The sequence below is a fragment of the Hemitrygon akajei genome, chromosome 3 (assembly GCF_048418815.1).
Source record: "Hemitrygon akajei chromosome 3, sHemAka1.3, whole genome shotgun sequence".
NCBI classification, from domain to species: domain Eukaryota; kingdom Metazoa; phylum Chordata; class Chondrichthyes; order Myliobatiformes; family Dasyatidae; genus Hemitrygon; species Hemitrygon akajei.
The window spans coordinates 118494337-118511523 of NC_133126.1; the positions used below are offsets into that span (position 1 = coordinate 118494337).

A 17187-nucleotide genomic window follows, 5' to 3' on the forward strand; every position below is an offset into this window, starting at 1 on the left:
TAGGTTCAATAATAAACTGCTCTAAAAAGCCATTCTTAGGCATTCAACAAACTTACTCTCGCGAGATCCATTACCAACCTAATTTTCCCAATCGATCTGCAAGTTAAAATCTCCCATGACTATCATGACATTGCCCTTTTGACATGCCTTTTCTATTTCCTGTTGTAATCTATGGTCCATTGTTGGGAGTATATAACTGCCATCAGGTCCCTCTTACACTTGCAGTTTCTTAACTCAACCCACAAAGATTCAACATCTTCCAATACTATGTCACATCTTTCTACTGATTTGATGCCATTCTTTACCAGTAGAGCCATGCCTCCTTCTCTGCCTACCTTCCTATCCCCCCAATACAATGTGTAATCTTTAACATTCTGCTCCCAACTACAACCATCCTTCAGCCACGATTCAGTGATGGCCACAACATCATATCTGGCAATCAGTAATAGTGCAACAAGATCATCCACCTTATTTCTTCTACTCCGTGCATTGAGATACAATGCCTTGCGTAGCATATCTGTTACCCTTTTTTATTTTGCATCCCTAAAGATTAATTGTCCTGTTTCTACCCTCACTGGAAATTCCTACCCTGGAGTCCCTGCTTCTCAGCTTTCCACCAGCTCTCTGAAATCTCTTTTCAAGACCTCTCTGCTTTTCCTTCTTATGTCATTGGTACCGATATGAAAAGTCTGTGGGATTCAAGGGAGAGGTCCAAATTAGATTCAAAACTTGCACAACAGCACAAATCAAGGATAAATAATTGACAGGTGGTTGGGCTGCTATATTACCAGCACAGTTCTGCAGCTCAGTGTTTGGCCACTTGATTTTGGAATAAACATGATCATTTGACCTCCAAGAGGACCACAACTTTGTCTTGGTTTGGAGGCTTTTGTGCCTCAATGATCTGGAGTGCGAAGCTGTCTGGAGACAGGGCTTTATGCTTTGGCTCTTGGTAGGGTCACCTACGCTGAACAGGTCAAAGGGTAGAAGCCAGACTGAATGGTCCTCTGGCCCTCCAGGTTCGTGGGTTTAGCTCATGCTAACAGCCCTGACAGGTCAAACAAAACCCTTACGGAAACAGTAATGAAGAATCATTCTATATCTGAGTGCTACGGTATTCCTGAGTTTCCACCAGGGACTTGCATGTCTGACAGCAGTAAAAACTGAGAGGAAGCTACTGACAAGATGAAGGAAGCCCTGAACATCAGCAGAGTTCAAGTACCTTCATTGCTGCCCTAAGCGCTAGTGGTGTAATGGGCAGTAAGTAAGTCAGTATGGCCACTTGAGTTTAAAGGTAGGGCTGTGATAGAGAAGTTTTGTAGACAATACAAAATTTGGTCATGTGGTTGACAGTAAAGAGGAAGGCTCTTGATTGTGAGAAGAAATGGTTAGCTGAGCAGAAAAATGGAAGCTGGGATTTGATTTGGAGAAATGTGATGTAATAAACTTGGAGAACATGCAATATGGGACAGCACAGTAAATCAGAGGATATTAAGTGGTGTGGAGTAATAAAGGGACAAGGGAGGTATACACCCAGAGATCAGTAAAGGTAATCAGTCAGGTCAATAAGGAGTTGAAAATGGCATTATTTTGCTTCATATACACACACGAGTAAGTCTGCTGATGCTGGAAATCAAAAGCAACACACACAAAATGTTGGAGGAACTCAGCAATGCAGGCAGCATCTATGGAGATGAATAAACAGTCAATGTTTCAGGCTGAGACCCTTCTTCAGGACTGAGAAGGAAGGGGGAAGACGCCAGAATAGAGTGGTGGGGATGGAAGTGAAGGAGGCTACTGGAAGGTGATAGTTCAAGTCAGGTGGATGGGAAAGGTCAAGGGGTAAAAACATAGAAACATAGAAAACCTACAGCACAATACAGGCCCTTCCACCCACAAAGCTGTGCCAAACATGTTCTTAACTTAGAACTACCTAGGCTTTACCCACAGCCCTCTATTTTTCTAAGCTCCATGTATCCATCCAGGAGTCTCTTAAAAGACCCTATCGTATCTGCCTCCACTACCGTCACCGGCAGCCCATTCCACGCGCTCACCACTCTCTGTGTAAAAAAACTTACCCCTGACATCTCTTCTGTACCTACTTCCAAGCACCTTAAAACTATGCCCTCTCGTGCTAGCCATTTCAGCCCTGGGGAAAAGCCTCTGACTATCCACACGATCAATGCCTCTCATTATCTTGTACACCTCTATCAGGCCACCTCTCATCCTCCGTCGCTCCACGGAGAAAAGGCCGAGTTCACTCAACCTATTCCCATAAGGCATGCTCCCCAATCTAGGCAATAGCCTTGTAAATCTCCTCTGCACCCTTTCTATGGTTTCCACATCCTTCCTGTAGTGAGGCAACCAGAACTGAGCACAGTACTCCAAGTGGGGTCTGACCAGGATCCTATATAGCTGCAACATTACCTCTCGGCTCTGAAATGGGTGGAGAGGAAAGGATCTTATAGGTGAGCAGAGTCAACAATAGAAGAAAGGGAAGTAGAGGAACCAGGGAAAAATTAATATTCATGCCATCAGGTTGGAGGCCACCCAGATGGAATATAAGGTGTCACTCCTTCACCCTGAGGGTGGCCTCATCTTGACAGAAGAAGAGCAGGCCGTGGACCAACGTGTCAGGAGGGAATGGGAACGGGAATGTTTGGCCACTGAGAAGTTCCACTAGTGATGGGTGGAGCGGAGATTTGCTTTCCTTTCTTAACCAAGGCATAGAGTATAACAGTGAGCATTTGTGCCAAACCTGTGTACAACAATAGTTAGCTTAAATGCTCCATAAGATTCTGGTCATGTATTACAAGAAAGGGTGAAGATATTTACAAGGAAGTTTCTGGGGCTGAAAAAGTGATTGCTGCATGGAAAGATTGGATGAGTGGGGGTTGTTTTCTTCAGCAAATACAGCTGAGGGCTAAGCTAACTGAAATACAGAAAATCAGAAGGGACCTAACTGGAGGAAACAAAAAGAACCTATTGCCCTGAGCAGAGGGGTTAAAATTGGTATAGGGTAAGAGGAAAGATGAGGAAAGACTTCTACAACCAGAAGATGGTGGGACTAAGTGTCACAAAGATCTTGGTTGTATACATAACGTAAGAACATAAGAAATAGAAGCAGGAGTAGGACATCTGGCCTGTCATGCCTGCTCTGCCATTAATAAGATCATGGCTGATCTGGCCATGGACTCATCTCCAGCTACCTGCCTTTTCCCCATAATCCTTAACTCCCCTACTATGCAGAAATCATTCCAACCTTATCTTAAATATAGTTACTGAGGTAGCCTCCACTGCTTCACTGGGCAGAGAATTCCACAGATCCACCATTCTCTGAGTAAAGTAGTTCCTCCTCAACTCCATCCTAAATCTACTCCCCTGAATCTTGAGGGGTTGTCTCCTAGTTCTAGTCTCACCTATCAGTGGAAACAACTTTCCTGCCTCTATCTTATCTATGCCTTTCATAATTGAAGAGATTGCTGCATGAAAACTAATCATCCCTCGAAGAGGTGTGACCTACAGCCACAATTCTGCACCTTTCATTTGGATTAGGTAACTCTTTTTCAACAAGCACTGCCAAAGGTCCCTTTCCATGATGTAAATTTCTCTCCCAGTAAAACATGGCTGCTCAAAGTGGTAACTTCGCAAATAAAATGGCCCCAAACTTCCTGTGCAATGCTCCAATAGGAGAGATGTGATGTGGTTGGATTCAGCTTGTGCATGTGATGCACCATCAACAACTCTCTGAGATGTGAGGCGAGATATAGGCTTTTATTGACTGGAAGAAAGAACAAGCAGCAATTGACCACCACGCTACATCCTGGAGACTGAGGAAGGGGCTGTGCCTCCAATCGCCTTTATACCGGGGTCAGTGGGAGGAGCCACAGGAGCAGTCAGCCGGGGGGGGGGGGGGCGTGTCCAGACAGGTATATGTAGTTCACCACAGCATGACTAATGTGAAATGTCCTTGTATGGGGTGTGGGTGCCATTACAGACAGTATCAATGCTCAGAGTAACGGGTCAACACTGGATGTGTATGAGGTCAGGCAGGATCTTCTCAAATGGAGCATTCTCAAAGAGCCATGCATTGTGCTTTTGCTGCTATATCTTATTTTCACATGAAGATTTTATAAGACACAGGAACACACTATGACCTGACCCCACACAGTGCTTTGGCAACCTGAAAAGTAACAGGCCATTTATTCTGCCCTGAAGCAAAACTGACGCACTTTCAGGTGTAACATAATGTGAACCCTTGCAGAAAACTTCGAAGAACTTACGTGTCCACACACGCAGCGACTGTGTTGCTATACCCCTCCAGGGGTGCTCCTGACCATTGAGACCCATTTGAGGCACAGCTTCCACTGTGTAGAGTTTTCCTGGAGAAAGGTCACTGTAGGAAGACAAGGAAGAAAAGCGCAAGGTGCATTTATTAACGAGCCTTAGATTGCTCATTGCTCTGCTCTCCCCAAGGCTAATGTTTTGTGGTTGTTGGCCACTTTCTATAATTAGTTCTAGACAGAAGAAAATAGGAACATTGACATAACAGAACAGGTGATAGCCTTTCAGCCCATGATCCCAATTTAAATTAATCCCATCTGCCTGCACATGATCTACATCCCTCTATTCTCTGCCTGTTTTTAAATGATTCTTGCATGTTGTTACTGTGTCTGCTTTCAATACCTCCCCTGGCAGCACCATCTCGGCACCTACTACTCTCAGTGCGAAAGAACTTGCCCCATAAACCTCCTTAAAACGTTTCCCCTCTCACCTTAAATCTATACCTTCTAGCATTTGACATATTCATCCTAGAAGGAAAGATTCTGTCTAACCTATCAATGCCTCTCATAATTTTATATATCGAGTTCTATCAAGCCGGCCACATTATTTTTTATGATGATGGTTCATCTACTCCTGGTCTCAACTCTTCTTCTTACATCTTTCAAAAATTTCTAAAAATTCAGCCTCTATAACCTGATAGGGTAGAGAATTCTGTAGTTTCTCACCATCTGAGTGGAAATATTGGTTTTAAATGACTGCCCTCTTACTTTGTAATCATTTTCCTTTCTTCGAGGTTCTTGCATAAATGAAAGTATCGTGCCTCTTTGGATCTTTTATGTTTCGAGAAGATCAGCCCTCATTTTTCTAAACTGCAGACATGACCACGTTACTGCAAAAATTAATATGTTCATGCTTGACATCAGCACCAAGATTTCCAGCAAGAACTGCTGGGCAGCGATAAGAATTCTGTCAGAGTTCTGTTAACCTCTCCTATCTTGATAACTCCAGGATATTGAATCAGTGCAGCATCCAACTGTTGTCCCAACTCCCCAACTATGCAACCCAAATAAAGTTGATTCTGAGGGTGCAGCGAATTTAACTGCTAGTAGACGGTGCTGTTTGCAGACAAATGCCCCAGCTTGGGGAATATTTCCAACAGTGGATATCCCCCTTATTCACAGAATGATGGATGTAACACAGTCAATGGTGCAGGGGGAGAAGACTTACCTGAAGGTGTACTTCGTGAGATTGGAACTCAGTGTAACTGTTGAATCTCCATCCACGTCAGAAGACTTAAGGGATAATCGAATTGTGCTTTCTGCTGCCTGTTTCGGACTGTACAAAAACCAGGAGATGGATATACTGGAGGCAGAGACATTTACTGCAGACAAGTTTCCAATAGGGCCAGGTTCTACAGCGAACAACAGAAACATCCATTACTTGAAGCCATTACATGACAAGTAGTACCAGACCTCAGCTCATGCCAACAGTGGAGGTCTCTCTGCTCCACTTGGCCAAGGATAGTGATGGAGCCATGAATAGGAGGAAGAAAGCTGGTGATACAGAGCAGAGTGAGCAAGCATCTGAAACAGATAGATGGATGGATGGACCAACCTAAATTGGTTCAAGGTATGAAGCCCAGACCAATGAGAGGGAACAACAGGCAGAGTTTAAAGTCTGTGTTCAGACTCCCCCACTTTATAATTAGTAAGGGCAATTAGTTTCACACATTAATGGAATTGAGAGATTATAGGAATAGAACATCAGAGTAACGTTGAGTAACATCTCACAGCACCACTTGAGGAAGAGGGAGTTTGTTCATAGAGGATTGGGAAGCTTTTAAAAACCAACAGAAGAGAACTAAAAAAGCAATAAGGAGAGAAAAGATGAATTATGAAGGTAAGGGAGCCAACAGTATAAAAGAGGATACCAGAAGTATTTTTCAGATATATAAAAAGTATAAGTGAGGCAAGAGTGGATATCAGATTGCTGAAAACTGATGCTGGAGAGGCAGTAATGGGGGAACAAAGAAATGGTAGACAGAAGCAATAAGCATCTTGCATCAACCAACTGCAACTGACAGCAGCAGCAATCCGGAAATTGGAGAGTGTCGGCAGAAATGAGTGTAGTCACAATTAATAAGGAGAAGGTGCTTGAGCTGAAAGGTCTGAAGGTAGATAAGTAACGTGGACCAGAAAGACTACACCCCTTGGCTCTGAACGAGGTGTCTAAAGAAATTATGGAAGCATTAGTAGTGATCTTTCAAGAATCACTAGATTCAGGAATAGGTCTGGAGGACTACAGAATTGCAAATCTCACTCAACTCTTTAAGAAGGGAGGGAGGCAAAAGACAGGAAATTATAAGCCAGTTAGCCTGACTTCAGTGGTTAGGAAGATAGCGGAGTCGATTATTAAGGATGAGGTTTCAGGTTACTTGGGGCATATGATAAAATAGGCTACAGTTCGCTGATATCTTTAAGGGGAAACTAAGTCTGACAAATCTATCGGAATTCTTTGAAGAAATAACAGGCAAGATAGACAAGGGAGAGTCAGAGGATGTCGTTTACTTGGATTTTCAGAAGGCCTTTGACAAGGTGCTGTACATGAGGCTCCTCCACAAGTTACTCAACCTGGTGTTACAGTAAAGATACTAGTATGGCCAGAAGATTGGGTAACCGGTAGGAGGCAAAGGTTGGAAACAAAGGGGGCCTTTTCTGGTCGGCCACCAGTGAGTTGTGGTGTTCCACAGGGTTCAGTGCTGAGACCACTTCCTTGTACATTATATGGCGAATAGCTTGACCAGTATGAAAGAAGATATTTTGGATTAAGCAGACAGAAAGAGCTAATAGCAAGCAGCAAAGCATCCCCAGCTTTCTCTATGTGGCAAGACAGGGACAAAGATAACAACAAGTTTCATTTGAGCTTTCTGGAGATTCTATCCTGGATACCAACGTTACCGGATGGGATTTAGTTGAGGTGTGTTAACAGAGTACAGAATAATCATACTTGTCCACACGTGGAGCACAGCGGGCTTGCTGATGTCATTTTGATTGACGTTACGCTTCACTGAGAAAATGGAGATGTTGTAAAGTCTTCCCGGTGATAGTGGTCTCAGCAGATGGCGTGACCTGCTCTTGTCTACAAAGTCAGTCTTACGCATTTCCCCGTTGTATGACATGTAGGTCACTGCAAAACCATCAATCAAGTCCTGCGTACCGCCGGCTCCCGGAGCTTGCCATGAGATTTCAATCTCACTTTCTTCTGATTTCTCCACCTTCAGTTTGCTAGGTGGAGCGAGCTCTGGGAAATGAAAAGAAACAAGTACTGGCACCACTTGTTGATTTGTAATGTTAGCTTATTACATCATCACTATGACCCATGGTGTCTTTCAGTTCCACTCCCAAAGAGAGGGGAGAAAGACACCCAAGCAAAGGAGACTGGTGCTCCAGGTCTGCTCAGTCCAATGCATTCCATCATGTAATGGGATCAGCGCACTCTTTAATCCTCCAACACCACACAGGCATGGTTTATGCCATCAGAGACTAACCATAGACCTCATTGACTTTTGCAACTACTCCATCAGATCCTTCAAACTGGCCTTGGCTGGCCATACACACTTCATTTCTCCTTCCATGGCCAATCATAGACTCTGCTGTAATGCAAGAAATGTCAGGTTGCATAAACTAAGCAAGCTGATTGCCCGAAGAATGTCCATAAACAGCTCTTGGCAACTATACCTCCTTACACAATTACAATCTATCCCATTTTAGACTGTATCTACATATTTAAACCCTTCCATAGCTCCTCATTGATTCCATAGCTGAGGTACAATGTTCTTTATTGTGAACTGTATCCCACGCAGAAGTTCACAGTATTTTCTTACCTGATAACAGCATCCAAAGAAGCCAGCAGGTCTACTCCAGCTCCCAGGAGAACAATTCCATCAGTCCCACTCTCTTTCTCCTGATTTCCCTGTGCCTTTGCAGCTTTTCATCCCTCACACATGCCCATCAGCACCAATACCCCCCTTGATGCTTTTTGCCATTATCTACACTAAATGGCCATTTAAAGTAGCCAATTTATTTTATTTAGAGATAGAGCATGGAACAGGCCCTTCTGGCCCAATGAGCCCCCCCACCGAGCAACCCACCTATTGTCTTTATCACCAGTCTAACACAACAGAGTTTACAATTTCCAATTATCCTACTAACCAATACAGGTTAGGACTATGGGAGGAAGCCCACACAGTCATGGGGAGAAAGTACAAACTCCTTACAGACAGTACTAGAATTGAACTACCTTGACTTCTAATGATCTGGATTTCTGATCTCCCCTATGTAAGGAATTCAGAAGTTCACCATTTTCTATATAAAAGCATTTCTACATACCTCAATCTATGTACCAGCCTCTTGTTTTGAATCCATGTCCTCTTCTTCTATGTCAGGTGTTCCCGAACTTTTTTATGCCCTGGACTGATACCATTAAGCTAGGGGTCTGTGGACCCCAGGTTGGGAACCCCTGTTGTAGATTCTTCTACAAGTGAAAGCATCTTCTCATGAATTTAAGCTGGAGAGTTATATGTGGGGGGGGGCAGGGTTTAAGGGTCAGCACAACATTGTGGGCCGAATGGCCTGTACTGTGCTGTATTGTTCTTTGTTCTTCTTTGTTCTTGAATTAGCCTGGTGAATCTGCTTTGGACCAAAACTATACACAGTATTCCAAGTGCATTCTCACTAACACCCTTTATATTATAAACCTTCCTGTTTCTAAATTCTAGTCCCTTTGCAAGAAAGGACAATATGCTATTTGCCCTCTTAACCACTCAGTGCACTTGATTGTGATACTTTAGTGATTCATATACTGGAACACATAGATCTCTCTGCACTTTGCTCAGTTTCAGTGTCTCTTTATTTTGATAATAATCAGCCTTCTGATTCCTCTTGACCTCACAATTTCCCATATTAAACACCATTTGTCAAAATTTTGCTCATTCACTCAGCCTTGCCACAGCCCGTTGCAGTCATAATACTTATGTTTGCTATCCAGCAGAGAAAAATATGTCAACACGAGGAAATCTGCAGATACTGGAAATTCAAACAACACACACAAAATGCTGGTGGAACACAGCAGGCCAGGCAGCATCTATAAGGAGAAGCACTGTTGACATTTCGGGCTGAGACCCTTCATCAGGACTAACCGAAAGGAGAGATAGTAAGAGATTTGAAAGTAGTGGGGGGGAGGGGGAAATGCGAAATGATAGGAGAAGACCGGAGGGGGTGGGATGAAGCTAAGAGCTGGAAAGGGGATTGGCAAAAGTGATACCGAGCTGGAGAAGGGAAAGATTCATGGGACGGGAGGCCTTGGGAGAAAGAAAGGAGGGTGGGGGAAGCACCAGAGGGAGATGGAGAACAGGCAAACAACTAAATATGTCAGGGATGGGGTAAGAAGGGGAGGAGGGGCATTAACAGAAGTTAGAGAAGTCAATGTTCATGCCATCAGGTTGGAGGCTACCCAGCCGGTATATAAGGTGTTGTTCCTCCAACCTGAGTTTGGATTCATTTTGACAGTAGAGGAGGCCATGGATAGACATATCAGAATGGGCATGGGACGTGGAATTAAAATGTGTGGCCACAGGGAGATCCTGCTTTCTCTGGTGGACCGAGCGTAGGTGTTCAGCGAAACGGTCTCCCAGTCTGCGTCGGGTCTCACCAATATATAAAAGGCCACACTGGGAGCACCGGACGCAGTGTCCCACCCTGTCTCTTGCAAAAATGCTATCCCCTTCTCACAATTCCTCCATCTCTGCTGCATCTGCTCTCAGGATGAGGCTTTTCATTCCAGGACAAAGGAGATGTCTTCCTTTTTTAAACAAAGGGGCTTCCTTTCATCCACCATCAACTCTGCTCTCAAATGCATCTCTCCCATTTCCCGCACATTTGCCCTCACCCCATCCGCCCGCCATCCCACTCGGGATAGGGTTCCCCATGTCCTCATCTACCAGCCCACCAGCCTCCAGGTCCAATGTATAATTCTCCGTAACTTCCACCACCTCCAACAGGATCCCACTACCAAGCACATCTTTCCCTCCCTCCCCTTTCTGTTTTCCGCAGGGATCGCTCTCTACGTGACTCCCTTGTCCACTCATCCACCCCATCCCTTCCCACCGATCTCCCTCCTGGCACTTATCCTTGTAAGCGGAACAAGTGCTACACCTGCCCTTACACTTCCTCCCTCACCACCATTCAGGGCCCCAGACAGTCCTTCCAGGTGAGGCGACACTTCACCTGTGAGTCGGCTGGTATGGTATACTGCGTCCGGTGCTCCCGGTGTGGCCTTTTATATATTGGTGAGACCCAACGCAGACTGGGAGACCATTTCGCTGAACACCTACACTCGGTCTGCCGGAGAAAGCAGGATCTCCCAGTGGCCACACATTTTAATTCCACGTCCCATTCCCATTCTGATATGTCTATCCATGGCCTCCTCTACTGTCAAAATGAATCCAAACTTAGGTTGGAAGAACAACACCTTATATACCGGCTGGGTAGCCTCCAACCTGATGACATGAACATTGACTTCTCTAACTTCTGTTAATGCCCCTCCTCCCCTTCTTACCCCATCCCTGACAAATTTAGTTGTTTGCCTGTTCTCCATCTCCCTCTGGTGCTTCCCCCACCCCACACCTTTCTCCCGAGGCCTCCTGTCCCATGATCCTTTCCCTTCTCCAGCTTGGTATCACTTTCGCCAATCACCTTTCCAGCTCTTAGCTTCATCCCACCTCCTCCGATCTTCTCCTATCATTTCACATTTCCCCCTCCCCCCACTACTTTCAAATCTCTTACTATCTCTCCTTTCAGTTAGTCCTTATGAAGGGTCTCGGCCCGAAATGTCAACAGTGCTTCTCCTTATAGATGCTGCCTGGCCTGCTGTGTTCCATCAGCATTTTGTGTGTGTTGTGAGAAAAATATGTCGAACATGTTCCTGAATTCATTGTGTCTGCGGTGAATTTGCAGATGAACCTCTAGTGTTCATCTTGGTTCATGTTCAGATGTACCTAGACATGATCAGTGGGGTCCAATAGCAAACAACACCACTTCTATCCACTCACTCGTACAGAGGCAGACTTTCACACAACATAAGGCCTGCTTAAGAGCTGCTGAAAGAGGCTGGGACCCAGAAAGTCCCAGTCAGAAACTAATTGTTAACACAAAAGATTCTGCAGATGCTGGAAATCCAGAGTAACACATACAAAATGCTGGAGAAACTCAGCAGCCCAGGCAGCATCCATGGAAAGGAATAAACAGATTTAGTCCAAGACCCTTCATCAGGATTATAAAGGAAGGGAGAAGATGCCAGAATAAGATGGTGGGGGAAGGAAGGGAAGAAGTACAAGCTTGATGAATCCAAGTGGGTGGGCATCTCTGATGTAACTCATTGTTAAAAGCTTGTCCTTCATTCACTTGGTCCCTTCATTGCCAGAACCACATTGATTAAAACCCTTCCCCCCCACTCTGCTACCTTACTATCTCAACCTGCCAAATCCAGAGGCGACTCTAGTTTGTTACCTCCCATTGACTCAGCTGTTCTCCCTCCGGTAATGAATACCCAACTCCACCTTTCCTCCTCCCTGAAGTCTAACTCCATCAGTGACCTCTGACCCGTGATTCACTTCCTTTATTTTACCTGTCTTCTAGAGTGATTAGTGTGTGACATCAGAGAATGGATCTCAGGAACCTCAATTTATTACAAACCATTTAGACATTGAACAGAATTGCTCCTGGAACATTTACAGCAGTTTAACTCAGCTGCTCTTGACATTCTGCCAAATGGTGTCATTTTTCTCTAACTCTGCTTGCACTGGTTTGAACAGGTCAATGGCACATTCCTTACCTGTGTTACAGTGCTTGCCAGAGTATCCAACTTTACAAGTGCAGACATACGACCCATTCACACTCCGACAGAAACCACGGGCACCACAGGGGTTGAGGCGGCAGGGATTCACAGCTGGGGATAATACAAAGAAGAGCAACATCACTGCCTGGTCATTGGAGCCATCAAGCAAGGGGATTGCAGTACAATCTCTCAGTGCATAGTGGGAGGTAAGATAGGACATCATTGTCATAGGTAAAGCTGCAGCGACTCGTAATTCTATTGATTCTTAATTCTATTAATAAATCTATTTCATTTTAGTATGCAAAAATATACTTGTGAATGTTGCGTTCAGAAATGTGGATGAGAATTTACTCCAAAGCAACGGGTGTTTAATTCTTTCTCATCCTTTTAGACTGTGGTTCATAAGGTGAAGAAAGAAATTTCTATATAACTGCTTTTTAGACCTGGGAATATCTCAAATTGTAGCGGGAAATTATTTTCCATATATAACTTATGACTTGAGTCATCCAAAAATGCATGATGAAGTAATATGGAGAGGTCTTTCTTTGAATCTCATTTATTTCATCATTTTAAAGTGGGATAAAATATCAAGTAGTTATTAAAACACTACAAAGGAGAACTTCATGTGATTTGTTCATCCTTGAAGTGACTTGTTCTTCAGCCCTCCACCTGCAGTTCCATCACTTACCCAGCTCACAAAATGTTCCAGCAAATGCTTTCTGACACTCGCACACAAAACTGTTGATATCATCCTTGCAGGTTCCACCATTCAAACAGGGCTGCGAGGAGCATTCATTGATTTCTGTAGAAAATGATTTTGACAATTAGCAACCCTCATAATCTCTGGATTTTCTGGTTGCATTTCAGCCAAGTAGCCTAAAGAGTGAATGCTTGCTGCATTTCGGTACTGTCCACCTACACACTATACAAGTGCACTATACAAACTGATACCAGTTATCAATGAACCCAGTAAACTTGAGGACACCACACACAATATAATGAGCAATGGACCTCACACAATCCAATAAACTCAAGACCACTATATATACAGCATATATAGAGCCATAAACTCACAGGCACACCTTTTCATTCAACCCATTACCCAACAATTTTACTGGCACCAACACAACAAAAAATTAAAAACAGCCAATATATTACATTGTTCAATGACACCTTACAAAACACAATAGCATCCACTCAAAGTACAGACTCAAGGACATCCAATGTACATTTTTATCTTAAGAGCAACAACACAATCAACATGTGAACACACTGCAAAACAAACGTGAGAAGCCCTTGCCACACAATAAACTTCATGGGGACATTGAAATTTTTCAGGGCTCATGGATCTTCCATACTCTGTGGCTAAATAAAATCCAACAATGCATATGTACCCCAGATAACTGAGTGAAGTGTAAACCAATCTCTGTTCCCCTCCCATCACTCCCTCCCCCATCAAAATCCAGTAACTTCATGCAGACTTCCATAGACCAATAATACCAGGAACACCACACAGTCGAAGATAACCCAACAAATAATAGGTCATCTTGTCTATGCCAGACATTAAGAGGTGGATGGAACACACCACCTAATATACTACCAATCCTTCTCCCTTGGCAGGAACTACCTTCCCCTTCTGCCACACCAGAAGCCACGAAACCAGAGTGGAATCAGTGATCCCAAGAAACACTCTAAGAAGTAGAAGATTTGAGGTACTGTATATAATAGTTAACATGCTGGTTGAATTCTACACATTCACTTCAGGTAAGAAAGCTGTTGACAAGTATGGTCATGTGAGTTTAAGAACAGATTACACAGACGAAGCAACAACTTGAGCTGAAATCTCCATGGAATCAGGAGTGGGAAGGGGAAAAGCTCAAGAAGAGTGAATTCCAAGTACCATTATTCTGCACACACACAAGTCTCTTCAGTCAAATTCCCTTTGCCAACCAACTCCCTAGTACCCATTGGGATACAAGGAACTGCAGATGTTGGAACCTGGAGCAATGGACAAACTTCTGGAAGCTCTTAGTGGGTCAAGGGAGCATCTGTAGCTGGAAATCAGCAGTCAATATTTGTGGTTGAGATCCTTCGTCTGAACTGAAAGAGCAAAAGAAGAGAATTGGCCATTTCCTCTGTGCTATTTCGATCCAGGTGAAAGATTTTGATCTGAAATGTCCATTTCGCTCTTGCAGACCTATTGAATTTTTGCCCTTTTATCCATTGCTCTATATTTAACTGCAACTTGTAACTTACTCTGTTTAATCCTCTGAAACCTGAATATATTTTCTGTAGGAGTCCCCCCATGGCTAGAACACTCACCCTCACAGATCGGTGCTTCACTCCATCTTCCATCCAGTTGGCAGGTACTCTCCCCTGTACTGGGCTGCACTGTGAATCCTGCTTCACAAACGTACTGAGCGACTGCGCCATATTTGGTGGAAGAAATGAGGAGCTCAGCATGCTTCACTTCACTGGGGATTCCACAGTCCACTTCTGCAGAAACAACATATTTTGAGGCAGAACACTGATAAAATGGGGTTCTATTAATGAACTGAGTTTCTCACAAAATCAGCTTAATACAAATAATAATAATTATTCAATTCAGGGATGGGACTGTAAAATCGTCAAGAGGGGTATGGGGGAAGGGAATGGTGGGGAGGGCGGAGAGACAGCCCTGTAGTATCTGGTGGGTAAGGTAAGGATATAATTTTTTGAGGTGTTAGGAGAATAAGAACTAGTTGAGATTGCCAAGGAAAACAGCCGTCTGTAGTGAATCCATTTCAGGGTGAAATCGGTTGCCAAAGTAACAAACTGGAACAGTGTTCGGGGAACACGAGGAAATCTGCAAATGCTGGAAATTCAAGCAACACACACAAAATGCTGGTGGAACGCAGCAGGCCAGGCAGCATCTATAGGGAGAAGCACTGTCGACGTTTCGGGCCGAGACCCTTCATCAGGACTAACTGAAAGAAAAGATAGTAAGAGATTTGAAAGTAATGGGGGGAGGGGGAAATGCGAAATGATAGGAGAAGACCGGAGGGGGTGGGATGAAGCTAAGAGCTGGAAAGGTGATTGGGAAAAGGGATACAGAACTGGCGAAGGGAAAGGATCATGGGACGGGAGGCCTAGGGAGAAAGAAAGGGTGGGGGGAGCACCAGAGGGAGATGGAGAACAGGCAGAATGATGGGCAGAGAGAGAAAAAGAAGAGGGAGGGGGGAAAAACTAAATAAATAAGGGATGGGTAAGAAGGAAAGGAGAAGGGGAGGAGTGTACGGGGAAGGTAATGGAGATGCTGAAAATGGTGTAGAATTCACATCACAAACTGAAAATGATAACTTATACTCCCTTGCATTTAGCTGGAGGAAAATGGACTTCACTTGGGAGTGAGGATGGGAAAATTATTACCCTTTAAGTTATTTAGGGCATGCACTGTGGCACCATTAATAGAGCTGTTTCATCACAGATTTAGTGATATAGGTTGAGTCCTGATCTCTGGTACCGAATTGGTAGAGTTTGCACATTCTCCCTCTGACTGCATCAGTATCCTCCTAAAGACGTGCAGGTCAATAGGATGAGCATTCACAGTAAATTGCCCTGTGCATGTAGATGAGTGGCAGAATCTTGAATGGGAGCGTTGAGAGAGTTGGTGGGAATTTGAAGCTAATAGTATGGGTTAGGATAGGAGTGGAATACACTCAGTTGCCACTTTACTAGGTAACCTGTACACCCGCTTGTTAATACAAATAGCATGCAAACATGGTCAAGACATTCAGATGTTGTTGAGAACAAACATCAGAATGGGGAAGAAATGTGATCTAAATGGCTTTGACTGTGGAATGATTGTTGGTGCCAGATGGGGTGGCTTGAACATATCAGAAACCGATGACCTCCTGGGATTTTCATGCACAACGGTCTCTAGAGTTTACAAAGAATTGTGTGAAAAAACAAAACAAAACATCGAGTGAGCAGCAGTTCCATGGGTAAAAACACCTTGTTAATGAGAGAGGTCAGAGTAGAATGGTCAGACTGGTTCAAACTGACAGGAAGGCAACACTAACTCAGATAACCACGCATTACAACACTGGCGTGCCGAAGAGCATCTCTGAATGCACGGCATGTCGAACCTTGAAGTGGATGGGCTACAGCAGCAGAAGACCCCAATCATATACTCAGAATATAAATGTGTACGTAATAGTCAGCATGGACTCTGGGCAAAGGGCCTACTTCCATTGTATGTATCTTTCTATGACTCGACAATTCTGTTCATTCAAGCCATAGTTACATACCATCCTTGATGCCATTTTCTCAGTTTGGGTCAACAGCTCTTAGCCAAACCTGCAGCGAGGGCTATCATCAAAAAGGCAGTAGACAATTCTGTAAAGACCATTTGGTAGTAGCTACACTTACAATCTTCATGAGCCATGGGGTATAATGAATGTTTAATGCAGGTCGCGGGCAGGAGGAAATGTGAAGATTAGCAGCACAAGCAAATGAAACTAAACTGGAGCAGACAATGACCAGGACTGGTTCATGGCCTGACAACAAACAAAACAAAGGCAGTAAAATCATAGAGAAGGGTGTGCCAATCAAATTACCATGGGAGTAATCATTGCATTATGAAAGAGGAGGGTTCAGAGCAATCTTCAGCAACTTGCGAGGGAATTTTGTTTCCTGGAATTGAAGCACCTCGGATACACTGTGGTCTGGTAATCAAACAAGATTTCCAGGTCAACACATCAATAACAAATAGAGTCTTGTCAATTCTGGTTTTATCCCCAAAGCATTTGAAGTGGTAGAAGTGGGTTTAGCACACTTGCAAACATTGGAGTCATCATAGAAGCAAAACCTATTGACCAGAATTTCAGAATATTAGAAATGGAAGGGAGAAAGCAGCATTACAAAAGGAGATGTGGAAATGTACAAATGGACATGTTACAAAATGGACAGCAGTCACAAAAGAGAGAAAATGGCTGTATTATGGGGCTTGACCACATTCCATTTCTATGG

At 43.9% G+C, this 17187-nt stretch overlaps 1 protein-coding gene across 2 annotated transcripts in view; it reads right to left on the bottom strand.

Moving 5' to 3' along the window:
* sned1 (sushi, nidogen and EGF-like domains 1) overlaps positions 1-17187 on the bottom strand; it is a 147675-nt gene that overhangs the window by 28726 nt on the left and 101762 nt on the right. For both annotated transcript variants that reach the window (XM_073040661.1, XM_073040662.1), the window contains exons 15-20: positions 14500-14673; positions 12866-12979; positions 12175-12288; positions 7291-7584; positions 5512-5695; positions 4284-4396 (exon numbers count right to left, since the gene is read on the bottom strand). In XM_073040661.1, the coding sequence (XP_072896762.1) occupies positions 4284-4396; positions 5512-5695; positions 7291-7584; positions 12175-12288; positions 12866-12979; positions 14500-14673 (993 nt within the window). The remainder of the gene's footprint in view (positions 1-4283; positions 4397-5511; positions 5696-7290; positions 7585-12174; positions 12289-12865; positions 12980-14499; positions 14674-17187) is intronic.